The sequence below is a fragment of the Balaenoptera borealis genome (assembly GCF_965194805.1).
Source record: "Balaenoptera borealis genome assembly, chromosome: 4".
Taxonomy (NCBI): domain Eukaryota; kingdom Metazoa; phylum Chordata; class Mammalia; order Artiodactyla; family Balaenopteridae; genus Balaenoptera; species Balaenoptera borealis.
Genome location: NC_138861.1, coordinates 148,493,881 through 148,518,730, shown reverse-complemented (window position 1 = coordinate 148,518,730; position 24,850 = coordinate 148,493,881). Strand labels below are relative to the sequence as shown.

Sequence of the window (24,850 nt, the reverse complement as noted above, 5' to 3'; positions counted from 1 at the left end):
GTTACAAGTTCAGTTCTCAGATTGGGAGTTAAATTTTGTTCCTTATCTCAACCATTAAATCAATTATTTTGCATTGTCTTGGTGGAAAATAAAATTTCTAATCCAGAACCTTATCAAGGTGTTTCTCTGCAGCGACAGCTTCATGGTCGCTCTTTTTCTGATACACCCGCTGTTCCGTGCCAGTCTCAGCCCACTGGTAACCAGCGTTGTGGCTGGACCCGCCTTGTGGTTCTTACTATGATTGCACCCTCAGCAACAACCGTCAGGAGACGTTGAAAGAGACAAGGTTTATTACTCACAGGGCCTGGAAATTACAGCCAGGTGGGGCAGGGGAAGAAGCATGAGCGTGGGCTTGGGAGTCTACGTTTATTGGGGTCTAGAGTAGGGGCCTAGGGTTTCAAGGGCTCACCGTTTACTGGTGAATGTAAAACGTGAGAGCGAGAATTTAAAGCACAGGAAGAGAAAAGTCAAGGCACCCAGGTGGTCATTTATGGAAATCAACCAAGGTCTCTCTAACAGAAAAAAGGACGCCTCAGTGGGGGTGCGGGCAGTGGCTGGCGGTGTGTTTATTAGAGGTAGCCCTCTTTCAAGTGGGTGCCTCGGCGATCAAAGCTCAAGTCGGGCACTTGCTTTCCAAAAAGAGGAAAACCAGTCTGCAGGGCTCATACTACATCCACAAACTGGAAGTGGCTGTGGAGTCCAGGAGAATCATTTATGGTTTAATGAAATTCTGGAAGATAATCTCCTTGTCCTAAAAGTGACTCTAGTTAGATGGTCTCTCCAGCGTTCAGACCAGGTGTTTTTCTGGCACTGGACCTGACCACCACGGCATCTTTCAGGAGTTCTGGGTGCATTTGGATACTTTGCGCTACTCATGGGAGTTGGGAGTGAGCTGACAGGTGGCTTTCTGAAGGATCAGAAACAGCTTCTTTGTGTTGTGAGAGCGACATTATGCGGCGAGGTGGGTACGTGTGACTCAGAGTGATTAGGTTGGCTTCTGGGAAGAGTGTGGGGTTTGTTAAGATTTGTAATTACTTAAAACCGAAGCTCCACCTCCTGCTTTCTTAGAGGAGGAAGGACGCAGCCGTTGCTTTGGGAGGAGGTGTGTTCAGCGTAGGGTCCCTGGAGATGCACCTGGGGCTGGGTGCTCACATGTGGTTACACAGCAGCGTCCGTGTCCACCAGCAGGAGGGGTGACTCAGGCAGGGTGATTCCTGCAGAGTCGGAGCTCATCATGGAGAACACATTGAACTCTGGCTTTGTTTCCATGTATCACTGTGCTTAGAGAAAACCACCCCCTCTGATATGAGTAGCAAAAAATGCTGCTGGCTTCGGTCAAAATCGATACCAATAACAGTCACTAGTAGAACACGTAACAGTTTCAGAGCGCTTTGACGTGCACTGTCATCTCATCTTCCCAACAGTCTTGTGAGGAAGGCGTCACATCCATGTACCTTCCTGGTGAGAGATGGGTACCCGGTGAAGTCCTGTGTTCTGCCCTCTTTTCCGTAACAGGAGGGGCAAGCGGAACCTCTTCTTGGTTGGATTGTTACATTTCCGAAGAGACTTGACTCTGACTCATCCTGTATTAAAAAAGATTTGAATCATGACACTTCCACTCGTCTGGAATGCTGTAGTTGGAAATGATCAAGAGAAAATGCCATTAGAAATTACACTAAGGGTGGGGGACGTATAGCTGTGCATTGGATGAATTGTGGATTGGAAAGCAGGTGAATCTTCCCCACTCTAAGGAGAATGCAGCTGGTGTGCAGGAGAACAATGGGGAGAGGGGAACAATTCAGACCTGTAATTTGTTTCAGTACTGAATTGGGTCATGCAGGCCTTTAGACACTACAGATTATTGCTATCACATTAGATTTATCAGTAGCTGACAGGTTCATTTATTCATTCCAGAAATATGTATTGAGTCCCAGGTTTATATGCTCCTGAGCTGTGTGCTTGAAGCACGTCCTGGGGACACATCAGATTTTGAGGTCCTTGTCCTCAGGAAGCTTATAAGCTAGAAGGGCTGTGTGTGGGTGAACATGTAAGTGGAGATATAATTACCATTTATGATAAGTGCTTCAAAGGATGATCTCTCTTGTTTTCTACCCTTTTTGAAACATGGACGTTTATAGTAAAAATGGCAGACGTTAATGTTTATAGGGACCGCTAATCTGTATATGACCCACATTCTTCCAGATTGGACATTTCTGCCTCTTAGGGATTGGTTCTCTAAAAGCAATAGTAGCTAAGAAGCCCGTTTCCTGGTGGCTCTCTTAGGTCAGTCGGCCTTCTGGACGGGGCCACTGACTGACCAGGACCTCAGAGTCTTGCCCTGAGGCCAGTGGGCCATCTCTGTCTTATCTAGACTCAGGTGTGAGCAGGTTGTCATACTGTGACGTGCCTGGGCACCAACTCAAGATGGCTGTTTTCTCGTCACGCTCCCACCAGGAACATTGCTCCAGATGCCTTTGCATTGGAGCAGAGCCAATTTTCAACACCGTGGTTGAACTGTTTAGGCCGCACTAAAGTGCTGGTTAGGCCAGAGCTCTAGACACCTTCCCTGTGGCCGTGCTGTTCTCCCCACCTTATTGCCAGCGGGTCCTCCCCACATCTGCTCACGTCTCCCTCCCGGGAGGGGCTGGGTGACTGAGGCCATCGTGGGAGACAGAGGGCGCCGGGGAGGGCAGGCCCCCCCGTGAGCCGTGGACCAGGCCTCAGTCTCCAGAAATCGTCTTCAACTTCGCCATTTCCTGATAACTCATGACCCAGTAGCAGGCCGGGAAATGGGATCCAGATGGGAAAGTACTCTTTTAACAAGAAGAGGAAGGGCACGAAGCCAGCAACCCGAGTTTCCAGGGAACTGGGACATGGAGGTAAAGGTGACTTTTAAACGGCCTGAGAGCACACCAGTTACACACCAGGCAGCAGGACAGCACCAGGGTTGGGGGATGGTATAAAAAAGTCAGAAGACAACCTTATCTCCTTTCATCCTCAGCTTTGGTCAGACCCTCGTGTATGTGCTGAACTTAGTTTGTCTTCCTGGCTTAAGGTTATGATTAGAGCATCACTTTTCAATACAAAAGGAGCTGAAAAGATCATCTGGTAAAACCCTTTCACTCGATGGTTGAGGAAACCAAGCCCCGGGGGTGAGTGACCTCAGCCGTGGTGAGGCATTCTCTCGCTGAGCGCCCTGGGCCCAAACTGAGAGAGATGTGAACAGAACTGCGAGGCTGATGAAAAGCCTGCAGAAGTGGTTTTTGAGGGAAGGTTCAGGAAAGGACACATACCCAGTGTGTGGTGTGGGGCAGGGTGGGAGCACGGCGGCTTTGGGATTGGTCCCAGCTTGCCGTCTGGCATCCTAGTGACCCGCTGACTTAGCTACAGCCCAAGAGTGTCTGGACGTACTCCAGAGATGCTGTGACAGTCGCAGGAGTCGGTGCGTGTCAAATGCTTAAGCACACATCTTGGCATCCGGAGAGCGTTCAGGAGGAGTTAGCTGACACCATTACTGCTACCACCGTGATTATTCTGCGCAGTACACACGGCGCACCTCCTTTCGGAGCAGGTGGCTGGCGCTGGACCTGAGAGCTGAGAGTGGTACTGGCGGCAGTTGTTAGGTCAGGCTTCTCACGTTTCAACGAGCCGGTCCTGGGACCAGGCGAGGATGCGGGTCGGCCGTCAGCAGGTCTCGGGCGGGCCCTCGATTTGCTTCCAGCCAGCTCCCGAGTGGTGCAGGCCCTCGCTCAGAGCATTGGGGCTCTAGGAGGTCTCGAGAGACGTTTGAAGTAAGGTGGGTGGGCAGCTGTCCTGCTGATGTGGAGTGCGGCTGTGAATGTTGCATACAGGGAGGGTTACTTTGTTTTCAACTGCATTTCCTAGGATTTTTTAAATACAGAAAAGAATGAAAGAAAAAACAAGGGTGTGCACATGGCTGGGCAGTGCAAGCAGAAGACACCCGTTGCCGCCCCTCTGCTCCCCAGGGAGACCAGTGACGGTGGCAGGGGCGTCTTTCCAGAGAATGTCTCTCTGCAGCGACCCATGCCCACATTCTTGATTCTCTGAGCTTCTGGGCAGGATAACTTCTCGGTTCTCTTCTGGGGTGTGGTTTCTGACCCCGGGAGACATTATAGTCACTGCAGCCCCTGGGCGGGTGGGCTGGGAGCGCCCCCTTGAGACCAGCCTCCTCTGAGCGGCTGCTCGCTGCTGCTGGCTCTGTCCCCTCTGTAGGTTCCAGTGACGCGGCCACAGATGGGGGGGTGGTGCTCAGGAAGATGGACTCTTGTGACAGGGCCACACTTGAAATCAGAGTTAAATATAAATCCTTTGAAAACTAATTTTCTTCTCTCTAAGGGAAAAGACAAGTAGTTTGAGATATCACACTTAAGATATTGTCATCTTTGGTGGGACACACTTATTTGAAGTTTGTGGCGTCGCCCTGCCTTCGCAATCAGTAGTCACTGCTGCGGGTTATGTGCTCGCTGCCACGAGGCCTGGTCTTGCCCAGACCCTGCGCAGCCCGGGCAGTGGGCGGCTGCTGGGCGCTGTGTCTTGCAGGTGAGGACACAGGCTTGGAGAGGTTGAGGCCACAGAGCTGGTAAGTGGCAGAGCCGGGATCTGAATCCATGCCTGTCTGACCCCCCAGACGGAATTCTTCTAGTATGGGGAATGTTCAGTTGTTGACATTTTAAGCAGTATATTAATGATGGGAGAAATGGAGCCGCGTTCCTTAGGGGCTAACCCCTCACCACGGGGCTGCGCGTCTCACGGCCGGGACGTCTTCCGTTAAGTCTGCAGAACGGTGCGCTTTGTGCACGTTGTCTGTAGGATCTTCCTCCTTCATGTGGCCACTGGAGCCTCGTGACGACACCAAGGGCTCACCGCTGGACCCACAGACGGGGTTCTGTTACCTGCCTTTCTTGCCGTTGCTCAGAGCACAGAGGTGTCTGTGGGTCTTTCTGCTGGTGCCGACGGATCCCAGCGTCAAATTCCGGATAACTGACTTTCTGTTGTTGTTTCTTCCCTTGCAGAGACTTAAAGCCTGAGAATATTCTCCTCGATGATCATGGTGAGTGAGCGAGCCTTTCCCGTCCACAGCATAGACTTTGTTAACAGGGACTCGGGGACGGAAAGTTAGTGCACACTTGGCCAGTTAGTGCGGAGGGGGAGCCGCAACAGGAGGGGACGCCCTTCGGTGTGTGCTCGTTTAAGGACAGAATGGACGGACTTCCCTGGCGGTCCAGTGGTTAGGACTCCACGCTTGCACCGCATGGGGCTTGGGTTCGATTCCCAGTTGGGGAACTAAGATCCCACAAGCCGTGCGGTGTGGCCAAAAAAAAATAGAATGGAGATGTCATCGTTATTCCCCTGTATCTAGGCAAGAAGCAGAGATGGTTCTAATTTTCAGTTAAACTCAAAGGAAGAACATTTTCCCCTCCCTTATTTCTTGCTGTTCGCCCACCTCTTGCTTTATTCTCAGTGGTGTGTCCATGCCCTCCTAAACACCTGGCTACTCTCGGGGGCCGCCCTCCCAGCAGAGCATGGGTAGGAGCAGGCGTGGGGCTGGGGGCCCTCGGGGGCAGCCGGAGGATGGACGGCCCCCAGGCAGGCCCACTGCGGCCAGGTGTTGACCAGCGGCCCCGGGGTGGCGTCGGGAGGGAGCTGTCTTCGGGGGATTGTTGGGGTTGTCTCAGGACTCTCACGGTCCAGTGGAGAATGAGCCCAGGCCAGCGTGGCTCCTGCAGAGGAGGAGAGGGGCGGTGGTATTGAGGGCAAAGAATCCTGAAGGCGGACGTGGGGCGCGTTCAGTGCAAAGACTCCTCTGACGCTTCTGCCGCGTGCTTCCCGCGTGGTGCCTGACACGTGAGCACAGAGCAGCCACCTGTGCGGAGGGAGTGGAGTCTCGCTTCGTGGGAGGTGATGCTGAGATTTAGAAGAGTGTTGCCCAAGGGCATGTTCACAGCTTTGGGCTCTGAGCCCGTGGTTCATTCCGCGTGCTGTGCTGTTAACCAGAGCGGGGATTCATGCCCCGTGTGGGGATGAGGAGTGTCTCCAGGAGATGTTGTTAATCGGGAAAGAGTGAGGTGAGAGCAGCGTGCAGTGTGCTTCCTCTTGTGTAAAAAGGGGAAAATGATCAGGGATATTTGTATTTGCTCGTATATACGTAAAGACACAAAAAAAGAGTCATTAGAAACTATGAAGAGGGACTTCCCTGGTGGCACAGTGCTTAGGAATCCGCCTGCCCATGCAGGGGACACGGGTTCGAGCCCTGGTCTGGGAAGATCCCACATGCCGCGGAGCAACTAAGCCCGTGCACCACAACTACTGAGCTTGTGCTCTAGAGCCCCTGAGCCACAACTACTGAGCCTACACACTGCAACTACTGAAGCCCGTGCACCTAGAGCCCGTGCTCCGCAACAAGAGAAGCCACCACAATGAGAAGTCTGCGCACAGCAACGAAGACCCAATGCAGCTAAAAATTAATTAATTAATTAATTAATTTTTTAAAAAAGGAGCAGTAAACTGCAACCAAAGGGTTTTTTTTTTTTTGAAGTGCAAAAACATCTAAAAGATTTGCCACGGACATGTTTAGAAATTAAGGTATGTTGGGACTTCCCTGGTGGTCCAGTGGTAAAGAATCCGCCTTCCAATGCAGGGGATGTGGGTTTGAGCCCTGGTCTGGGAAGATCCCACATGCCGTGGAGCAACTAAGCCCATGCGCCACAACTACTGAGCCTGCGCTCTAGAGCCCGCGAACCACAACTACTGAGCCCGCATGCCACAACTACTGAAGCCCACGCGCCTAGAGCCTGTGCTCCACAACAAGAGAAGCCACCGCAATGAGAAGCCCGCGCACCGTAATGAAGAGTAGCCCCCACTCACCACAACTAGAGAAAGCCCACGTGCAGCAATGAAGACCCAACGCAGCCAAAAATAAATACATAAAAGATAAATAAATTTATAAAAAATAAAAAGAAACTATTAAGAGTTAAAATAGCATGGGGGAGCAGACTTTCCAGTCATACTGACACCTTTATATATGTTTTTAGTATACAATGCAATTTCTGCAAAAAAACAACAAAAAAATCCCAAAACACCCACAACATGCTGGTATTTTGATTGGAACTGTGTTGAATCTATAGAAAACTTGTGGAGAACTAACACCTTAATATTGGATCATCCAATTTAGGAACATAGTCTACAGTTCTATATATTTGGGGCTCCTTCAGTTTCTCTCACTATTACTTTGTAGTAGTGTTCATTGTAGTATAATGTGAATATATTGCTTATTAAAAATCTTTTTTTTTTTTAAGTGGACTCGAAACTCCGTGCATATATTTGCAGATCTTTTTCTGCATGGGTCCCTCCTCTCCAGAACGTTATCCCACAAACTTGAGCTGACCTATCTCTCCCATGTTCTAACTTCCGTCTTCTCAGCTTAGCAAGGCCGTCCGCTCTGCTTGGGTCCCCTGTCCTGTGCTGAGACCTGAGGGTTGCTCCCGGCTAGGATGCCAAGAAGGTTGTAGGGCCCAGCTCGCTGTTTCTCTTCTCTCAGGACTCACGGTCTGCAGCTGCCCTGGACTCAATGTGTTTAGTGCTTTTGTGTTTTGTTTAAGAAATCTTCGCCTGAACCTCAAAATGTTCTATGTTTTATTCTAAAAACATTACTGTTGGGCTTCCCTGGTGGCGCAGCGGTTGAGAATCCGCCTGCCAATGCAGGGGACCCGGGTTTGAGCCCTGGTCAGGGAAGATTCCACATGCCGCGGAGCAGCTAAGCCCGTGCGCCACGACGACTGAGCCTGTGCTCTAGAGCCCGTGAGCCACGACTGCTGAGCCCACATGCCACAACTACTGAAGCCCGCACGCCTAGAGCCCGTGCTCTGCAGCAAGAGAAGCCACTGCAATGAGAATCATGCACACCACCACGAAGAGTAGCCCCTGCTCTCCACGACTAGAGAAAACCTGCGCACAGCAACAAAGACCCAACACAGCCAAAAATAAATTAAATAAATAAATTAAAAATAAATAAATAAATAAATTACTGTTTTATCTTTCCCATTTACTTCTGTAGTCCCTCTGGAACTGATTTTTGTGCATGATATGAAGTAGAGGTTGACACATTTTTTTCAAATATATAACCAGTTAACTAACACCATTCATTGCAAAGATCATCTATACCCCTTTTCTTTGGAGTGTCACATTTTACATAAATCTAGTGTCTCTATATGTGTGGATCTGTCTCTGGACTCTATAGTTTCCTTGGTCATTTTATTCATCCTTGAACCAGCACCATAGCACTTAACCACTGAAGCTTTCTAGTGAGTCTTGATTTCTGTTCAAGTCCTCCAGCATCATTACTGTTCTTCAAGATTACCTGAGCTATTCTTAGACTCCTTCATTTCCAGATGATTTTTTATAATTGGTCAATTTCTAGAGGGAAAAGCAACAAGGTATTGGGATTTTGATTGAAATTGTATTGAATTATAGAATAATTTTCAGAGAATTAATTAATATCGAATCTTTGAATTTATGAACCTAGTATACAGTTCTACGCATTTGGGTCTCTTAAGTTCTCTCAATATCACTTTGTAGTTTCATTGTAAAGTTGTTACGCATTTCTGTTATTTGATGTCTTTTAATGGTATTGCTCTTAAAACTTCATTTTCTATTTACCTGTTGCTGGTATTTCAAAATACAATTTCCCCTAGGATTTACATTTTACATTAGTGTGTGAGACGTTGTGACAACTGATGAACCGATATTGGTACAGTATTATTAACTGAAGTCCACAGCATGTATGAGGGTTCATTCTGTGTTTTACACATTCTGTGGGTCTTGACAAGTGTGAAATGATATATGTTCATTATCGTATCTTATGGAGTAGTTTCACTGCCCTAAAAATTCTCTGTGCTCCACCTGTTCATCCCTCCCCCACCCCCAACCCCTGGCAACCACTGATGTTGTCACTGTCTCCATAGATGTACCTTTTCCAGATGTCGTAGATTTGGACTCACACAGTCTGTAGCCTTTTCAGATTGGCTTCTGTCACTTAATAACATGCATTTAAGGTTCCTCCACGTCTTTTCATGCCTCGTTAGCTCATTTCTTTTTAGCACTGAGTAATATTTCTCTGTCTGTATGGACCAAAGTTTATTTATTTTCACCTACTAAAGGATATCTTGGTGGTTTCCAAGTTTCGGTAACTGTGAGTACAGCTGCTATAAATATTTGTGTAAAGTTTACGTGGACATAAGTTTTCAGCTTCCTTGGGTAAGTACCAAGGAGTGGGATTGCTGAATCGTCTGGTGAGAGCATGTTTAGTTTTGTGAGAAGCCACCAACCTGCCTTCCAGCGTGGCTGCCGCATTCTGCGTTCCCAGCGGCAGCGATGCGAGTTCCCGCTGCTCCGCCTCCTCGCCAGCACGTGGCGCTGTCAGCGTTGTGGATTCCGGCCGTTCTGACAGGTGTGGGTGGAGTGGGATCTAGTTTAATTTGCGTTTCCCTGATGACAGGATGTGGAGCCTCTTGTCATATGCTGACTTGCCAGATGTTTATCTTGTTTGGTGAGGTATCTGTTCAGGTCTTCTGTCCATTTTTAATTGGGTTGTTTGTTTTCTTATTGTTGAGTTTTAAGAGTTCTGTGTTTATTTTTGATACCAGTCCTTTCCTTTAACAAATATAAATGTTTTTAAGTTTAATGAGGTCCATCTTATCAATTTTTTCTTCGATGGTTTGTGCTTTTGGTTACAATTGCAATTGACTTTATATCCAGTGACCATGTTAAATCCACTGAATTCTAAAAGTTTGTAGACTCTTTGGATTTTCTGCAGACACCATCATGCCATCTGCACTTGGCCACTTTATGTCTGCCTTTCCAATTCTTCAGCCTTTTGTTTCTGTTTCTTGCCTCATGACACCGGATGGGACCTTCAATACAATGTTGGATAGAAGTTGTAATAGTGGGAATTCTTTCCTTATTTCTGATCTCAGGGGTAGCCTTTCAGTGTATCACCATGAAGTATGAAATCCGCTGTAGTATTTTTATAGAAATTCTCTTTCAGATTTAAGAATTTTCCTTTTAAAAAAAAATGAATGGTGGCCGAATTTTGTCAGTGCTTTTTTCTACCAAAATGACTGTATGTTGTTCTTTTCTCCTTTTAATATAGTTAATCCACCAGTTAATTTTCCAGTGTTAAACTAATCTTTCATTCCTGAAATAAATCCAGCTTGGGCACAGCATGCTCCAGGTAAGGACCTGGATTGCTGGATTCTGAGGAGGCCCCTCACCTCCAGCACGGTCTCTCTGGCGCACTCCGCGCGAGTGTCGGAATCCGAGCTGGTGTCTCCGTCCCTACAGCAGTCTCCAGGGGTTCAGAAGTCTCCGTTCTCGGCATCCAGCTGCTCCCAGCCTCGGTAGGCGTCCAGGTGGGAGCGGCTGGAGAGCCTCTGTGTGTCCCCCATTCCCAGTCAGCAGCCTCTGGCTTGACCAGGCTTTGCAAATGCTTCTGAGGGAAACACCTGCTGCCCCAGCAGGGCGCCTTTGCGTGGATCTCCTGCTCAGACGTTTTGGTCCATCCAGGCTGGTCACGTGGCTCCTAGTTGTGGCCAGTAACAGCGTAGGCCCACCGTGGCCTTCTCCATCCTGCCCTGAGGCAGGCGCTCAGCATCATGTCTGTGGCAATTACTGTGTGACTTGTTCTTTATACACCAGGGACCTGGTCCCGTTCCAGTTAAGCACAGAAAGGAATGACAAAGCTTTGTTTTGCTTTTCTTGATTTCAGGAGACTTTTAATCTTTTCTTGGTGTTTTCTTACTCTTTTAATTTTTAAAAATGTAATCCTAGCTGTACTTTAGTTTCTCTGACTTAAAAAATGCAATTGATTTTAGGATGTTTACTATCTTAGAATTAAAATTCCGAAGAGCTAATTTGCACCAGTAAGCCATAGAACATAAGAGTAACAGGATTGTAAGTACCTCACTTCCGTTATAGACAGCTTATTAGGTTTTCTGTTTTCGTCTGTAAAGTAGAACTTGACATTTGGATTCAATTTAGATTTTTTAAAAAAGCTGTTTATCATCTATTCTACGTTGTGAGGTACATTTACCATTTGTCCATCCTAAATATGGAAGCAGTCTTTTTTGCAAGCTTATAAATTAAGGGGGATTTGGTTTGTGAAAGTCATCTTGTGGTTGAGATAACAAAGAAAACTTTATCATGCTTATATTTTCTATAGAGGCCTTCCTATTTTTATGAAATAGATATATCCCTAAAGACTGGGATAAATAGTTTTTGTAAAAACCAGAAGCATTTTATTATTGACGGTGGTTTTAAAGGGAATCCTATGCATCATATTCTTCTATCTATAAAAATATTTATGAAAGATACAGATACTGTTTTTAATATAAATACAATACTATTTTTTAAAATAAATTTATTTATTTATTTATTTATGGCTGCGTTGGGTCTTCATTGCTGCACGCGGGCTTTCTCTAGTTGCGGTGAGCGGGGGCTACTCTTTGTTGCAGTGTGCGGGCCTCTCATTGCAGTGGCTTCTCTTGTTGCGGAGCACGGACTCTAGGTGCGTGGGCTTCAGTAGGTGTGGCATGCGGACTCAGTAGTTGTGGCTCGCGAGCTCTAGAGCGCAGGCTCAGTAGTTGTGGCGCACGGGCCTAGCTGCTCCGTGGCATGTGGGATCTTCCCGGGCCAGGGCTCGAACTCATGTCCCCTGTAATGGCGGGCGGATTCTTAACCACTGCGCCACCAGGGATGTCCCTACAATACTATTATTAAATCCAAAACTATTTAATGATTCCTTAATATCACCTAATATCCCATTGGCTTTATCTTCCTTAATTATTTCATAAGTGTTTTTATAGTTGTGTATTTAATGTCCAATGAAGTCTACATTAGATTTGGTTGATATCTTGTTGGGTCTTTTGTAACTTCATAGGTTCCTCCTCCCTGCTTCGTTTTGTCATTTATTTGTGAAACCAGGTGTTATGGGTTGAATTGTGTCCTTCCAAAATTGATGTGGTGAAGCCCTAACCCCCAGTCCTTCAGAATGTGACTGTATTTAGAGATAAGGTCTTTTAAGATATAATTTAGGTTAAATGAGGTCTTTGCGGGGGGCTCTAATCCGGTATGACTGGTGTCCTTATAAGAACAGGAGACTGAGACAGACACACGGTGGGAAGACAGATGTGAAGACACAGGGAAAGGGGACAAAGGCCAAGCCTTCCAACACCTTGATCTTGGACTTCCAGCCTCCAAGACTGTGAAGAAATAAATTTCTGTTGTCTAAGCCATCCGGTCTGTGGTACTTTTTATGGCAGCCCTGGCAGATGTCCACAGACGTTTGTGCTATAGAATTTCCCATGCTCTGGATTTAGCACCTTCCCTATCCTCGTTTTTCCTGTAAGCCAGTAGTTAGAGCTGGAGGCTAGACTAGGTCCAGGTTTGATCGTTGGTGAGCAAACTTGGTGTGTCCTTCCTGTTACGTGACATCAGGAGGCGTGTGATGGCGGAGTGTCTCTCTTTGCTGTCAGCCTGATCCATCCATTATCCAGTTCCCACCAGCCTTTCACTCAGTGGATACATCATTCCAGTGGGCTCACCACACGATAAAATGATGAGAGTCTTACGCTGTCATTCCTTTTGCTCTTATTTGTTGGGATTCATCTGTAAAAAAGAACTTTGCCTCATCAACATTTGTTTACCTGGGGCTTCCCTGGTGGCACAATGGTTAAGAATCCGCCTGCCAATGCAGGGGACACGGGTTCGAGCCCTGGTCCAGGAAGATCCCACATGCCACGGAGCAACTAAGCCCGTGTGCCACAACTACTGAGCCTACACTTTAGAGACTGTGAGCCACAACTACTGAGCCCATGTGCCACAACTACTGAACCCTGCGCGCCTAGAGCCTGTGCTCCACAACAAGAGAAGCCACCGCAATGAGAAGCCCGCACACCGCAACGAAGACCCAACGCGGCCAGAACAAAAACAAAAACAGTTGTTTACCTGTTTGTTCAGGAAAAGCAGAGGAAACACTTGAATACTTCCCTTTATTTTCATTTCTCAGAATATTATGTTAGTTCTCTGTCATTCTCCAGGATGACAAACGAGGTTTTTGTTTTTTCTGTTTTGGTGTCATTATGAATGTGTGGACTAAACACTTTTATACATTACGGGCCTTTGGAGTCATTATTCCTTTTGATGTTGAGACTGTCCCGTCTTTGGCCAGCGGGTGTCCAGTAGTCTTTGCTAACTTCCTTGTCTTCTGCTGTAAGGAGATGTTCCAGGATTGTCTTGCCCATGTGCTGACCCAGACCTGGGATCCACCATTTCTCCAGAGGGCCCCGGTCCTCTGTGCGGAAAGCCGCATCGTGAGGCCACCGTGTGGGCGCTGAGGTTGCTCATTGCTGCCCTGTTGGTCATTCTTCCTAGACCTGCTCCGTGGACAGAGAAAAAAATGTGCTGTTCCTTTTTAAAGAAAATATTCATCATGGATTCATATTGATATTTCCAAGTCTCATCAACTTCTTCATTTCACTTTTGTGGTATTTTTATCCTAACGCTGAAAACGTTAGTTCCTAATGACAGTAACAGAATTACACTATTTTTCTCCCCCTTTTTTTTTTAAGCAGAGATCACTCTACAGCACTAAGTGCCAGCAGAAGAGCAGGCTTGATGTGCCCAGTCCCCACCGATAGGTGGGGGGCTGTCCCCAGGCTCCTGCTGGTTTGTCAGTGCTGCAGGGTGCAGCCTGTGTCGAGGCATTTCCCGTTTCTTGTTTCTTTGAGCGTTTCCTCGGGAATCTATCGCAAGGAATAGTGGGAGCGCGAGGCAAGGGCTGCACTCACGCACGGTGTTGCCAGACATCTGGGTCGCTCTCGTGCCTGTGCGGGCCCCACCAGCAGACTGTGTTCTCAGACCTGGAGTTTTCGTCAGTTTGTCAGTAGTTCTACTTTTTATTTCTCAATTTAAAAAACACACTTTAATTTAAAAAAATAAGACCAGGGATACTTAAAGTTTCACAACATGCCAGTCCTCTGCTTAGACATGAAATACGTGAAAGGTGCGTTATGGAGAGAATCTTTGTGTTTGAAAGGAGGAACCTGAGACACAGTAACAAATGGCAGAGCTGGGGCTCAGACCCAGGCTGTGTGGCTCTGGGTGTGCTCTTAAGCCCTCTACCCTCCTTCCTTCCCAGGCGGGCGGGCATGCGGGCAGGGCCACCGAGCTGGCCAAGCCGAAGGTTAGTCTTCCTGTTGGGGGGCACAATGGAGACTGTTTAAAACTCTTTTCAGTGCCTTGGAGGGCATGTTGCATATTTTTAGTGTTCTGCAAATATTTATTGGTTGATTCATTCAGTTCTTTCATACATTGTTTTAAATTAATTTTTTTTAAATTTTATTTATTTATTTATGGCTGTGTTGGGTCTTCGTTTCTGTGCGAGGGCTTTCTCTACTTGTGGCAAGCGGGGGCCACTCACTATCACGGCCTCTCTTGTTGCGGAGCACAGGCTCCAGACGCGCAGGCTCAGTAATTGTGGCTCACGGGCCCAGCTGCTCTGCGGCATGTGGGATCTTCCCAGACCAGGGCTCGAACCCGTGTCCCCTGCATTGGCAGGCAGATTCTCAACAACTGCGCCACCAGGGAAGCCCCTTAAATTAATTTTTATTGGAGTATAGTTGATTTACAATGTTGGTTCTGCTGTACAGCAAGGTGAATCAGCTATATGTATACATTTATCCCCTCTTTCTTAGATTTCCTTCCCATTTAGGTCACCAAAGAGCATTGAATAGAGTTCCCTGTGCTATAGAGTAGGTTCTCATTAGTTATCTACTTTATTCCATGAATATTTGTCACGCACCTACAAGACACCAGGTACAGTGTTAGGAGCTGGGGATATGGTGGTGAGTGGGCTGGACAGGGCGCCTGCCTCCAGGGCTGGTTTCTCTTTCTAGACACTCAAAAGAATGTTCTCTATGATTTATTATTTTCACAAGGAAATTGATAACTATTTTAATCTTCCTATATAAAGGCATTAACACATGACAGTTTTTTAAATGAAGTTCCTTCATTTTATTTATTATTTCCTTGACACTATTACCATTTGTTCTTTAGAGAAAAACTCCATATTATTTGTCTCTTGTTGTCCCTGTGTATAAGCCTCTTGGTGTTCTGGCAGGGAGTGTTTATTTGCTGTTTCATAGTTAATATAGTAACCATTATAGTTTTTTTTTAATTAATTAATTATTTAATTTTGGCTGTGTTGGGTCTTCATTGCTGCGCGGGCTTTCTCTAGTTGCAGTGAGCGGGGGCTACTCTTCGTTGCGATGCGCAGGCTTCTCATTGCGGTGGCTTCAGTAGTTGTGCACAGGCTCTAGGCGCACGGGCTTCAGTAGTTGTGGCATGCGGGCTCAGTAGTCGTGGCTCGTGGCCCCTAGAGCTCAGGCTTAGTAGTTGTGGCGCGTGGGCTTAGTTTCTCCGTGGCATGTGGGATCTTCCCAGACCAGGGCTCAAACCTGTGTCCCCTTCATTGGCAGGTGGATTCTTAACCCCTGCGTCACCAGGGAAGTCCTCCATTATAGTTTGATTTATGTGTCTGGTAGTTATATGGAAATAAGATAACAAACGTAATGCTCCTATCTTATCCTGTGGTTGTCTATGGTTAAAGGGCTTCCTGATCAATAGCCAGGCATAAATCTAATTTCCTGCGGGTAGTGGAACTGAACGCACGACAGGATTTTACTAAATGTGGAAAAGTTAAATGTAATTTTATTTTTTGTATTTTTTATTTTTATTTATTTATTTATGATTGAACCCGTGCCCTTGGCAGTGAAAGCGTGGAGTCCTAACCACTGGACTGCCAGGGAATTCCCTAAATGTAATTTTATATCTAAATGTTTCCAAGTATGAATTGCTATAATTTCCATCAATGTTTTTTAGATTTTTTTCCCATTCTTTATTGGTAAAGTGTCAGCTCGCCCCCTGTGATTTGTCTCATGTATTTGGCCACATGCAGGACACATCCGGATTTCAGATCTTGGTTTAGCCGTGGAGATCCCGGAAGGGGAGACCATCCAAGGAAGAGTTGGAACGCTCGGCTACATGGGTCCGTAACCGACCACCCCAGGGTGCTCGCGCCCCCGCCCTCAGGACACAGAGAACTGAACACGGGAAGGGACCTGGGGTCAGCCCTGGCCCGCTGCTGGGAAGCGTACCTGGCCCCCCGGCCTGCCCTCCTCTCTGCTGACGGGCCAGAGCAGGGACAGGACAGCGGGCCTCCTCACTGCTCACTGGCCCTGCACACCCCTCCCAATGTTGTCGAAGTTATTCGCACAGCTCCAGAGCAGTGACCCAGCCTGACGCGGAGGAGCCTCTGACATAAGGGACCCTAAGGGCCTCTGCTGAGTCCTGCACTTCCCCTCCCCCCATCCCACTGTGGCTGCTGTCACCTGCTGCTGGGGTCTTACTCTGACGGAATAGGGGTGCCCGGGGGCCTGGCTCTGCCTGTTTGGAGGCGGGGTTTCCCCACGGTAGTTACTCCACGAGTAGTAGGAATGGTTTGTAATAACAGCTTTACTGAGATGCAGTTCATATGCCATAAAATCCACCAACCCTAAGTGTGTAGTTGAGTGGATTTCGGTATGTTCACAGAGATGAGCAACTATCACCACTGTCTGATTTCAGAACTTTTTCATCACCTCAAAGAAGAAGGCCCGCACCTGTCAGCAATCACTCCCCACTCCTCACCTCCCACCCCCAGCCCTGCAGCCGCTAATCTACTTCCTGTCTCCGTGGACGTGTCTGTTCTGTTTCGTATAGGCGGACTCACGCACTCTTTGGCCTTTTGTGTCTGCCTTCTTTGGCTTAACATGTTTGCGAGAGTCAGCCCTGTGGTAACAAACATTAAATTTATAATGTGTTGTTTGGAATTAAGTATGAGGACATTTAATTTAATTTAAATTTCCTGTGTTTGTTATGTAGCTCCCGAAGTTCTCAATCGTGAAAGGTATACATTTAGTCCTGACTGGTGGGGACTTGGCTGTCTGATGTACGAAATGATTCAGGGACATTCTCCGTTCAGAAAATTCAAGGAGAAGGTTAACAGGGAGGAGGCGGAGCGGAGAGTGAAGGAGGAGAGGGAGCGGTACTCCGAGAAGTTCTCCGAGGACGCCAAGTCCATCTGCAGCCTGGTGGGTCGGGCTTGGGGAGGGCGGGAGCGGGGCTAGGCTTCTGACCGCCCGCGTTCAGACTGGCGACTGGGGAAACCCAGCCCTCCCTCCGTAGGGCTCAGGAGGGGCCACCTGATGCTCGCCGGTGCCAGGGACAGGGCCTTCCTCGCAGGGGTTTCTGATCGCGCAGAGCAGAGTTCGTTGTTTGCTTTCCCCAAAGGTGCTGCTGAGAGGGAAGGGTGGTGTCGGGCCATTGTTTAGGGCACAGCTGGCCAACTTCACAGGACGCTAAACATGGAACAGAATCTTCAGGGTGCTTTGCAGCGGTGAGGTTTTTCTCTCTGCCCACGTTCCTCAGAACTCCCTTTAACTGGTCGCCAGGGACTGTGGTCCTATAGACACCCTGACCCGATGGCCTGCCACGTGCCTGGCACTGTCAGTCCCAGGCCGTCCTGGCAGTAAGGGGATGAGAGAGGCTCTCCTTGTCACTTCACTTCTCGTAAGCCAACACTTAGGATTTTCTGAGCACATTTTAAAATTCATTTGCATCCAGCGAGAATTTATTGAGCAGCCCCCATGGGACCTTCCCCGGCAGTGAGTAAAACAGGCAGTAATCCCAGCCCTTCTGCCCCCAAGCCCGGTGCTCTCACCCACTGAGGGGAGGTGGCCTGTGAGTCGGGGATCTTCAGCCGGGAGGTGGGAGGGGCTGGCCGCCCGGTGGGGTGGGGAGGAGGGACCGCACAGGGGCAGGAGGCCGGGGGCTGATGCGCCGGGACTCCCGGGAAGAGACCCACGGGACAGAAGGAGGGGGGCCGGCCCGGGCTTTGTGGAGATTCAGGTGGGAGTCTGAGCCCTGGGTGGTGGCAGAGCGAGTAAGAAGCCGTCGGACTCCGGGTGGACGGGAAGGCCGCGCCCGCAGGAGTTGTGAGCCGTGCACGGAGCGGGGAGGGGCTGCAGCAGAGCCCCGGCGGGGCGGGCAGCTTGTCCCCTCCTCCTGTGGCGCGCGAGGGTGGGAGGGAGCCGCTGGAGGTGTGCGGAGAAGGGAGGGTGCTTCCGGCGCGCCAAGGGCCGCGTGGGCGTCCAGGGGGGTCGGTGGCTGGTTGGGTGCCGTGCTCCTGCCGCCCGCGCCCGGCAGGCCGGACGCGCGAAGCTCGCAGCAGGCGGGGAGTCGGGCTCGCTTAAGCGGGTCTGAAGAAGCCGGAGAGAGGCCGCGGGGCTGGGTGGGTGCAGAGGGGCGGTTGGAGGAGCGACCGTGGGTGTGAGCGGGTCACAGAGGAGAGTGCGGACACGGGGCAGGTGGAGGCGGGCTCCTTGCCGGAGTTAGACACACGGGGGCGCGCGCCGCGGGGGGAGGGCTGACGGGGTGGGGGTGGCAGGGTGGGGGACGCAGGACCACACTGGACGGCGGCCACAGAGGGCGGGGCGTGGTCCCCCAGTGGGTGCTGGGGTCAGCCGGTGCGTCGGTAACTTGCGGGAGTGGACACTGGCTGGGGACGAATTACCTCGGGATCCCTCTCCTTTTGTGTCCACGTGTGAAGGGACGTGTGCTGGTGGCCTTTCTCGGGCTGCGCACCGTGCTTGGAGCTGACGGCGTTCAGTCAGCTGCTCCGTGACCGCCTCCTGGCCACCCTGCTGTTGCTGTTAGGTTGGTAAATGTTGACCCGGTGTCTGCTCACATGCGACAGTCCGATGGGGCTGCAGGAGCATACAGATTAAGTGAGACGTGGGGCCGGCCCCCCGGGAGCGCACAGTTGAATGGCAGGCCTAAAATAACACGAAAGCAGCTAGAGTCAAAAGCAGAGCTTGACGGGTGCGTAAACAAGATAGAAGCAAAGGCTTCAGGGTTTTCAGGATGAAGGTGTGCTGTTCGTGGGAAAGATGGTGGTGTCTGCGTGAAGCCCAGCGTTGTGACTCAGGGCGACTCAGGGCCCGGGGTCGAGGCCCAGCATCCCGCCACCACGCGCTCACCCTTCCGGGTCTCGGGTTTCTCATCTAGAAGATGCGGACGGTGGATAATTTCTACCTTATAGAATTGCCAGCGGGATAAAATGAAAGAGTGCGCGTGAAGTGTTTAGTCCCACGTGAATCCTTGGTAACTGCTGAGAGGGGCAACAGCTAGTTCTTAGAGAGCCTGTGAAATTCCAACAGACAGGGCCTGGAGGAGAGGCCAGCTCAGGTGCAAGGTCGATGTGAACAGGGCACGGGGGGGAGCGTGGGCACCTGCGGGGTCCGGGATGTGGCCCGGCACTGAGGGCACGCGAAGGGGACTGCCCGCCTCTGCAGGTCTCTGGCCTCCTCTGCCCGTCCCTGCCGGGCCCCTGCCGTGACACCTGGCGTCGGGTACCGCTGGGCCATTTTCAGAGCTCTCTGTTTTCTCATTTCATCCCCACAGTGGCTTTCTAGGATATTCTCAGAGCCTCACGGTGGAAAAATTAAAAGTTGATTTCCATGGTGTCCCGTAGTCAGTGGCAGCAGGCAGCACGGGCACAAGGTGCCTTCCGCTGCCCGGCGCTGCCCGGTCAGGCCCCTGGACCGCGTGAGTTGGCAGCAGGCTTGACAGAGGCATGGAGTCCCCGCGGTGCCGTCATTGCATCTGGCCTGACACAGTGTTCGGGTCTGGTCTTACTTAAGAAAGCCTGTCTTACTGAGCCCCGCCCTGGCTCAGTGCTGGAGTTCCCACGGCAGCTGCCTGCAGAAGCTTGAGTCCCGCAGGAAAGCCCGGCACTGAGCAACTACACAGGTGTATTCCCATCGGTGGTGTCTGGTAGGAGTCAGCTTGGCTGAGAGACGGCCTCGGTGTGTGTGCGGCACGGCTGAGCAGGCGGGGCCCGGCCCGGGGGCTGCAGGTGTGTGCAGGGGCGTCGCACACAAGCCGGGAGCCGAACGTGGGTGCTGGCTGGGAGTCGAGGCCACGGGTCAGCCAGCGTTCCTGTGAGGCACCAGGTGGTGTCACTGGGGCTTTGCAGGTCTCTCTCGCATTGTTCAGCTCACCGTTGCAGTGCAAACAGCCACAGACCCCTGAGCTAAGGGCCAGCTCTGCTCCCACAAAGCCCTATTTACAGAAGCAGGCACTGGTGCGATACAGCCCTGGACTGCAGCTTCCCAGCCCCCGGCTGCAGCTTCCCAGCCCCCGGCCTAGGCTAGGTTTTGGAGGCCCAGACCTTTCCTGTGTCGCTTTGAGCAGAGGCAGACCTCTTTGACTGCTAATTGTGGAAGAAGGCCTATCTGAACTTTTGGCAATAGTGGGCATACCTCACTTTTATGGTGCTTCACAAATAGTGTGTTTTTGACAGATTGAAGGTTTGTGACAGCCCTGTGTTGAGCAAGTCTATTGCCACTGTTTTCCTAGCAGCATTATTCTCTAATTATGTACAATATTTTTAGACATAATGCTATTGCATACTTAACAGACTCTAGTAGAGTGTAAACGTAACTTTTATTTGCACTGGGAAACCAAAAAATTCGTGTGACTTGCTTTATTGCAATAATCACTTAACTGTGGTGGTCTAGACTCGAACCCGCGGTATCTCCGAGGTCTGCCTGTTTAAATGTATAAGTAAGGAATACTTTTGAAAGAGACACTTTCTATTAATTTTAAGAATATACAACTTTTAGAACTAGGTTTGCTAAATTTTTGCCTCATCTGAGGTCCTTAGTGATCTGTTTAATTAATAGATTAAAATAGTTTCTAATCATCAACATAACTTGGCATGAAAGTGGTGTCTGCGAAGTTCCCAAGAGCTTCTATTTCTTGAAAAAAATTCCCCTAATTTTTACATGGGTAAACTTTTCTTAAGGATTTACTTAGCCAACTCTATTGATAGCTCAAAGGCAAAACTTCAGTTTCAACTCCTTTTTGAAGCGTTACGTATTCTAAATCAGTAAAATCTGAAGTAACGAGGTTTGGTTGATGCTTTGGAATTTGAGTGACTTTGTTTAGGTGGAGGTGCTCTTTGCCACCCCGAATTCTTTGGCCATTATTACGGAGCTTTTCTGGGTTTTCTTTTTTAGCCTTGGAGCTTCAATTGACTCCATTTTTCCCCTTCCACAGTTACTCACCAAGGATCCCAAGCAACGCCTGGGCTGCAGGGGCGAAGGAGTGGCTGAAGTCAAGGGCCACCCTGTGTTCAGGGACATTAACTTCAAGAGGCTGGAGGCCCACATGTTAGACCCCCCTTTCCGTCCTGACGTAAGTGTGTTGCCAAAGAGCAGCGGGGTGCTGGGGTGTCTGAGAAAGCGGATGTTTTCCAGGTAGATTCAGGACCACCCGTCCTGCCCTCAGTGCCCCCTGGCCCGTCCTCACGGCCTCCCGGCCCGCTGCCGCCCTGGCTGGTGGAGCCCACCCAGGTCACTGCCGTGCTCAGAAACCTCAGCAGCACGCGACACCCTCCCCGGGGCGCCCCGCCGGGGCCCCCACGTTTCCGCGGCCCCGTCCCCCGTCCGGAATGCGCTTCCCCACGCCGGGTCTCGCAAGGCCCTGGCTGCACACTGAGGGCCCTGGGGTGGCCGCTCGAGCCTCCTGGTGAGCGTGTGGCGGGGCCCACACGAGGCCACGTCCCCAGTGCCCAGCAGGCCCCGTGCACGTCGGAGCTGGGCCGGAGCAGGCCCCTCTTTGGCCTTGAGCTGCTGCAGGCCTGTGATGGAAACGTGGAGATTCGATCATTCCGCAGGATATGATGGGCCTGAGACGTGCGGTTAAAATAGTTTTAGTCGTACAAGTCAGGATTCGTTGTGTTTACGTGGAATGTGTCGTGACAGCAGCTTCTCCCTTTGCGCTCGTTCTCGCAGCGCCCTCCCACCTGCTGGCCGAGGCTCCAGGTACTAGAGTCACGGGGAGGACCAGCTCCAAGACAAGGAAAACCCAGCCGGGGCTTCTCGGAGCCTTCTTTCCACCAGGCCCTGGGTGCCGCGGGCTGCAGCCTTCCCTGAGGAGGGCGCCGGCTGGGGAGTGAGGGCCAGAGGCGCTGGGGCTGTTCCGGGGGTTCTCCTGCCTTTAACCAGAGGGCCTGGGGGCCCCCTGTCAGCAGCGTCTGAGGGCGTCAGGCAGCCTGGCAGGGGCGCAGGATGGGGTTCCGGCCTGGCCTCGGGCCTCCCCATCGTCCCCTGCACCGTCTCCTGAGGGCCGGCCCGCTCGGCGGCTCCCACCTCCCCGCTGCTCTCAGAAGTTCTGAACCGGGGCCCGGGATCGGCACGCTCCTTGTCGTGCACACGCTCGGGCGCTCAGAGCACGCGTCCCCGCGCCCCGGGTTCCCTGCTCCAGAGGCGGCGGCCCGGGCTCCACACGCCCCGCCTGCTGGCCTGACTCTGCGCCCGAGGACGCCAGTGCCCGGTGGGGTGGGGGCCTGGGGTCCTGCCCAGCGCAGACGGGGGCCAAGCAGGCGGACGGGCACGTGCGCGAGGGAGGCCGAGGGCTGGAGGCTTCCTCCGCCGTGTCCCAGCAGGGGCACCCCCTCCGCCCTTCTCCATCTGCAGCCTCTGCTGTGGCCCGTTTCCGTGCAGGAAAGAGAAGGCGGGGCCTCGGGAGGCTTGTGGGCGAGAGAGTGGGGAGCTGGAGCAGACGGGCCGCGGGGCCTGTGGCTCTGGGGGTTCCTAGAGCGAGGATTGGGCGGGCTTCACGCCGGGAGGGATGGCGAGGAAAGGAGGGTGCAGGTGTGCGTGCGGCGGCTTCCCAGGCGTCCTGAGCGCCGCTGAGGGAAACAGACGCAGCGGCTGCCGTCTCAGCGGCGCCTCTCTGTTCTCGGTGACAGCCGCAGGCGGTTTACTGCAGGGACGTCCTGGACATCGAGCAGTTCTCCAGGGTGAAGGGCATCCACCTGGACAGCACCGACTACACCTTCTACGGCCAGTTCGTCACGGGCTGTGTCTCCATCCCCTGGCAGAACGAGGTACTGCCCATTGCAGCACGGCCCGCCTAACTAGTTACAACGACCAAGAAGAACCTTATGTGTGTAGAATGAACAGTTTCCTCTTTAAAATATCTTTTTAGCTATTTTACATACACATCCATTTGCGTGTGCGCACGTGTGCATGTTCGGAGGTAAAATTGTATGTGGCAACTGCCCCTGGTGTCTTCACGGGGGGTGGACAGAGGTGGCCCTCTCGGGTCTGCTGGGCTTTTGCCGCCCTGAGTCCTGCTCCCTGAGTGGGGCTGGCTGGACGGGAGTTCACTGCTTTGGGGGCCACGTTGGCGGCCACGTGACCTCCCCCAAGAGGAGGTCAGGAAGCAGGGGAAGTAGGAGCCGAGGACCGGGGCCGGAGTGGCCGCCGAGCGCTGGGCTGGGGGCCGGGTGGGCGATGCCGACCGGCCGCGTGGGGTCTCCACCACTTGTCTGTCCTGCCCTTCTGTGGATGCAGATGATCGAGTCTGAATGTTTCAAGGACATCAACGAAAGGGGAAATGTGGCCTTAGATCCAGAAGAGAAGACATATCAACCAGCTCCCAAACAGAAGAGGGGCTTCTTCCACAGACTCTTCACTCGAGGGGTAAGGGTGAAACACGTTGTTATTATTACTATCACATTATAATGTGATGTGTTAAAAGGAATATTTCACCAAGGTATAACTTCCTTTGTTCAGCTTTCTTTTTTCAGTGCCTGTTATATAAGATAATTTACATAGTTTGAAAGCCAGCCATAAGGTGCAGTTTGAGCCCATCGAGAAGAATCCTCACAATGATGTTTGCTACTGGTATGAAAACTGTTCTGATGCAAAAAGAAGGAATGGCTTACAACACTCGAAAGGAGATCTGTTTGTCGATGACAAAGCATTTCACACTAGGCTCAGAAATCAGCATCTTGTAGAACAACCATAAAACAGTGCACATCACTTCAATTTCTGCCTTACGTGTTCTGATTCTTTTTTTTTTTTTTTTTCCGCTGCATTGGGTCTTTGCTGCGGCACGCGGGATCTTTCGTTGGGGCACACAGGCTTCTCTCTAGTTGTGGCTCAGTAGTTGCGGCACGCAGGCTTAGTTGCCCCGTGGCGTATGGGATCTAGTTCCCTGACCAGGGGTCACACCTGCGTCCACTGAATTGGAAGGTGTAATCTTAACCCCTGGGCCACCAGGGAAGTCCCCGTGTTCTCGTCCTTAGAGCTGTCACATCATTCGCCACGATCACAGGGAAAGCTGATTTTCTTTTGAACATGGAAGAGTGGTTTGGAGAGACTTTCTGTGGTAGCATTAAATTTAGGAATTTTTTCGAAGTCTCCTTGGACCAGTGGATTATCCTGCCGTGAACCCCGTCTGTTCCCGAGGGATTGATGCCGAGGTTGTCCACTAACATCCATGGTTTTTCAGTATAGACCCAGAGTGTGTGACCACGTTTCCTCTGCGAACTGGGGGCTGGGCGGGAGTTAACCCCGTCCTTCTCTGGGACCGGGTGTCTCTCGGTGCGAGTCCTCTCCGGTCCGCACCGTGGGGGCCTTCAGGGAACCTCCGGCCGGTGGAATCCATACAGTCGTTCCGGAAGGAGCCGCGCACCCCGCGCCGCTCAGCTGGGTGCTGAGTGCGGGGCGGGGTAGGCAGCGTGAGTGCAGGGCGCGTGGGCGACGCTGTCTCTGCGTGAACCAAGCAGCCCGCAGGACGTGCAGCACACGGGAGGGAATTTAAGGGTTTCCCTGCCTTGAAGTCAGCACCCCCCGCCACGTTTTCACGTCCACTTAAGGCA

General features: G+C 51.0%; 1 protein-coding gene across 7 annotated transcripts in view; it reads left to right on the top strand.

Annotated features, from left to right (window-relative positions):
* Window positions 1-24,014, top strand: part of GRK4 (G protein-coupled receptor kinase 4) — a gene marked incomplete at its 5' end in the record, with an annotated part of 82,284 nt that extends 58,270 nt beyond the window's left edge. For 3 of the 7 annotated variants that reach the window (XM_082391275.1, XM_082391271.1, XM_082391274.1), the window contains 7 exons: window positions 5,034-5,071; window positions 16,031-16,120; window positions 16,996-17,204; window positions 21,235-21,372; window positions 22,951-23,127; window positions 23,538-23,666; window positions 23,760-24,014. In XM_082391275.1, the coding sequence (XP_082247401.1) occupies window positions 5,034-5,071; window positions 16,031-16,120; window positions 16,996-17,204; window positions 21,235-21,372; window positions 22,951-23,127; window positions 23,538-23,666; window positions 23,760-23,792 (814 nt within the window). In that variant the 3' untranslated portion in view covers window positions 23,793-24,014. Of the gene's footprint in view, window positions 1-5,033; window positions 5,072-16,030; window positions 16,121-16,995; window positions 17,205-21,234; window positions 21,373-22,930; window positions 23,128-23,537; window positions 23,667-23,759 lie in introns of all 7 variants that reach the window. The other 4 variants (XM_082391272.1, XM_082391276.1, XM_082391273.1 and 1 more) reach the window with 3 other exon arrangements.
* Between the last annotated feature and the right edge of the window lie 836 nt (window positions 24,015-24,850).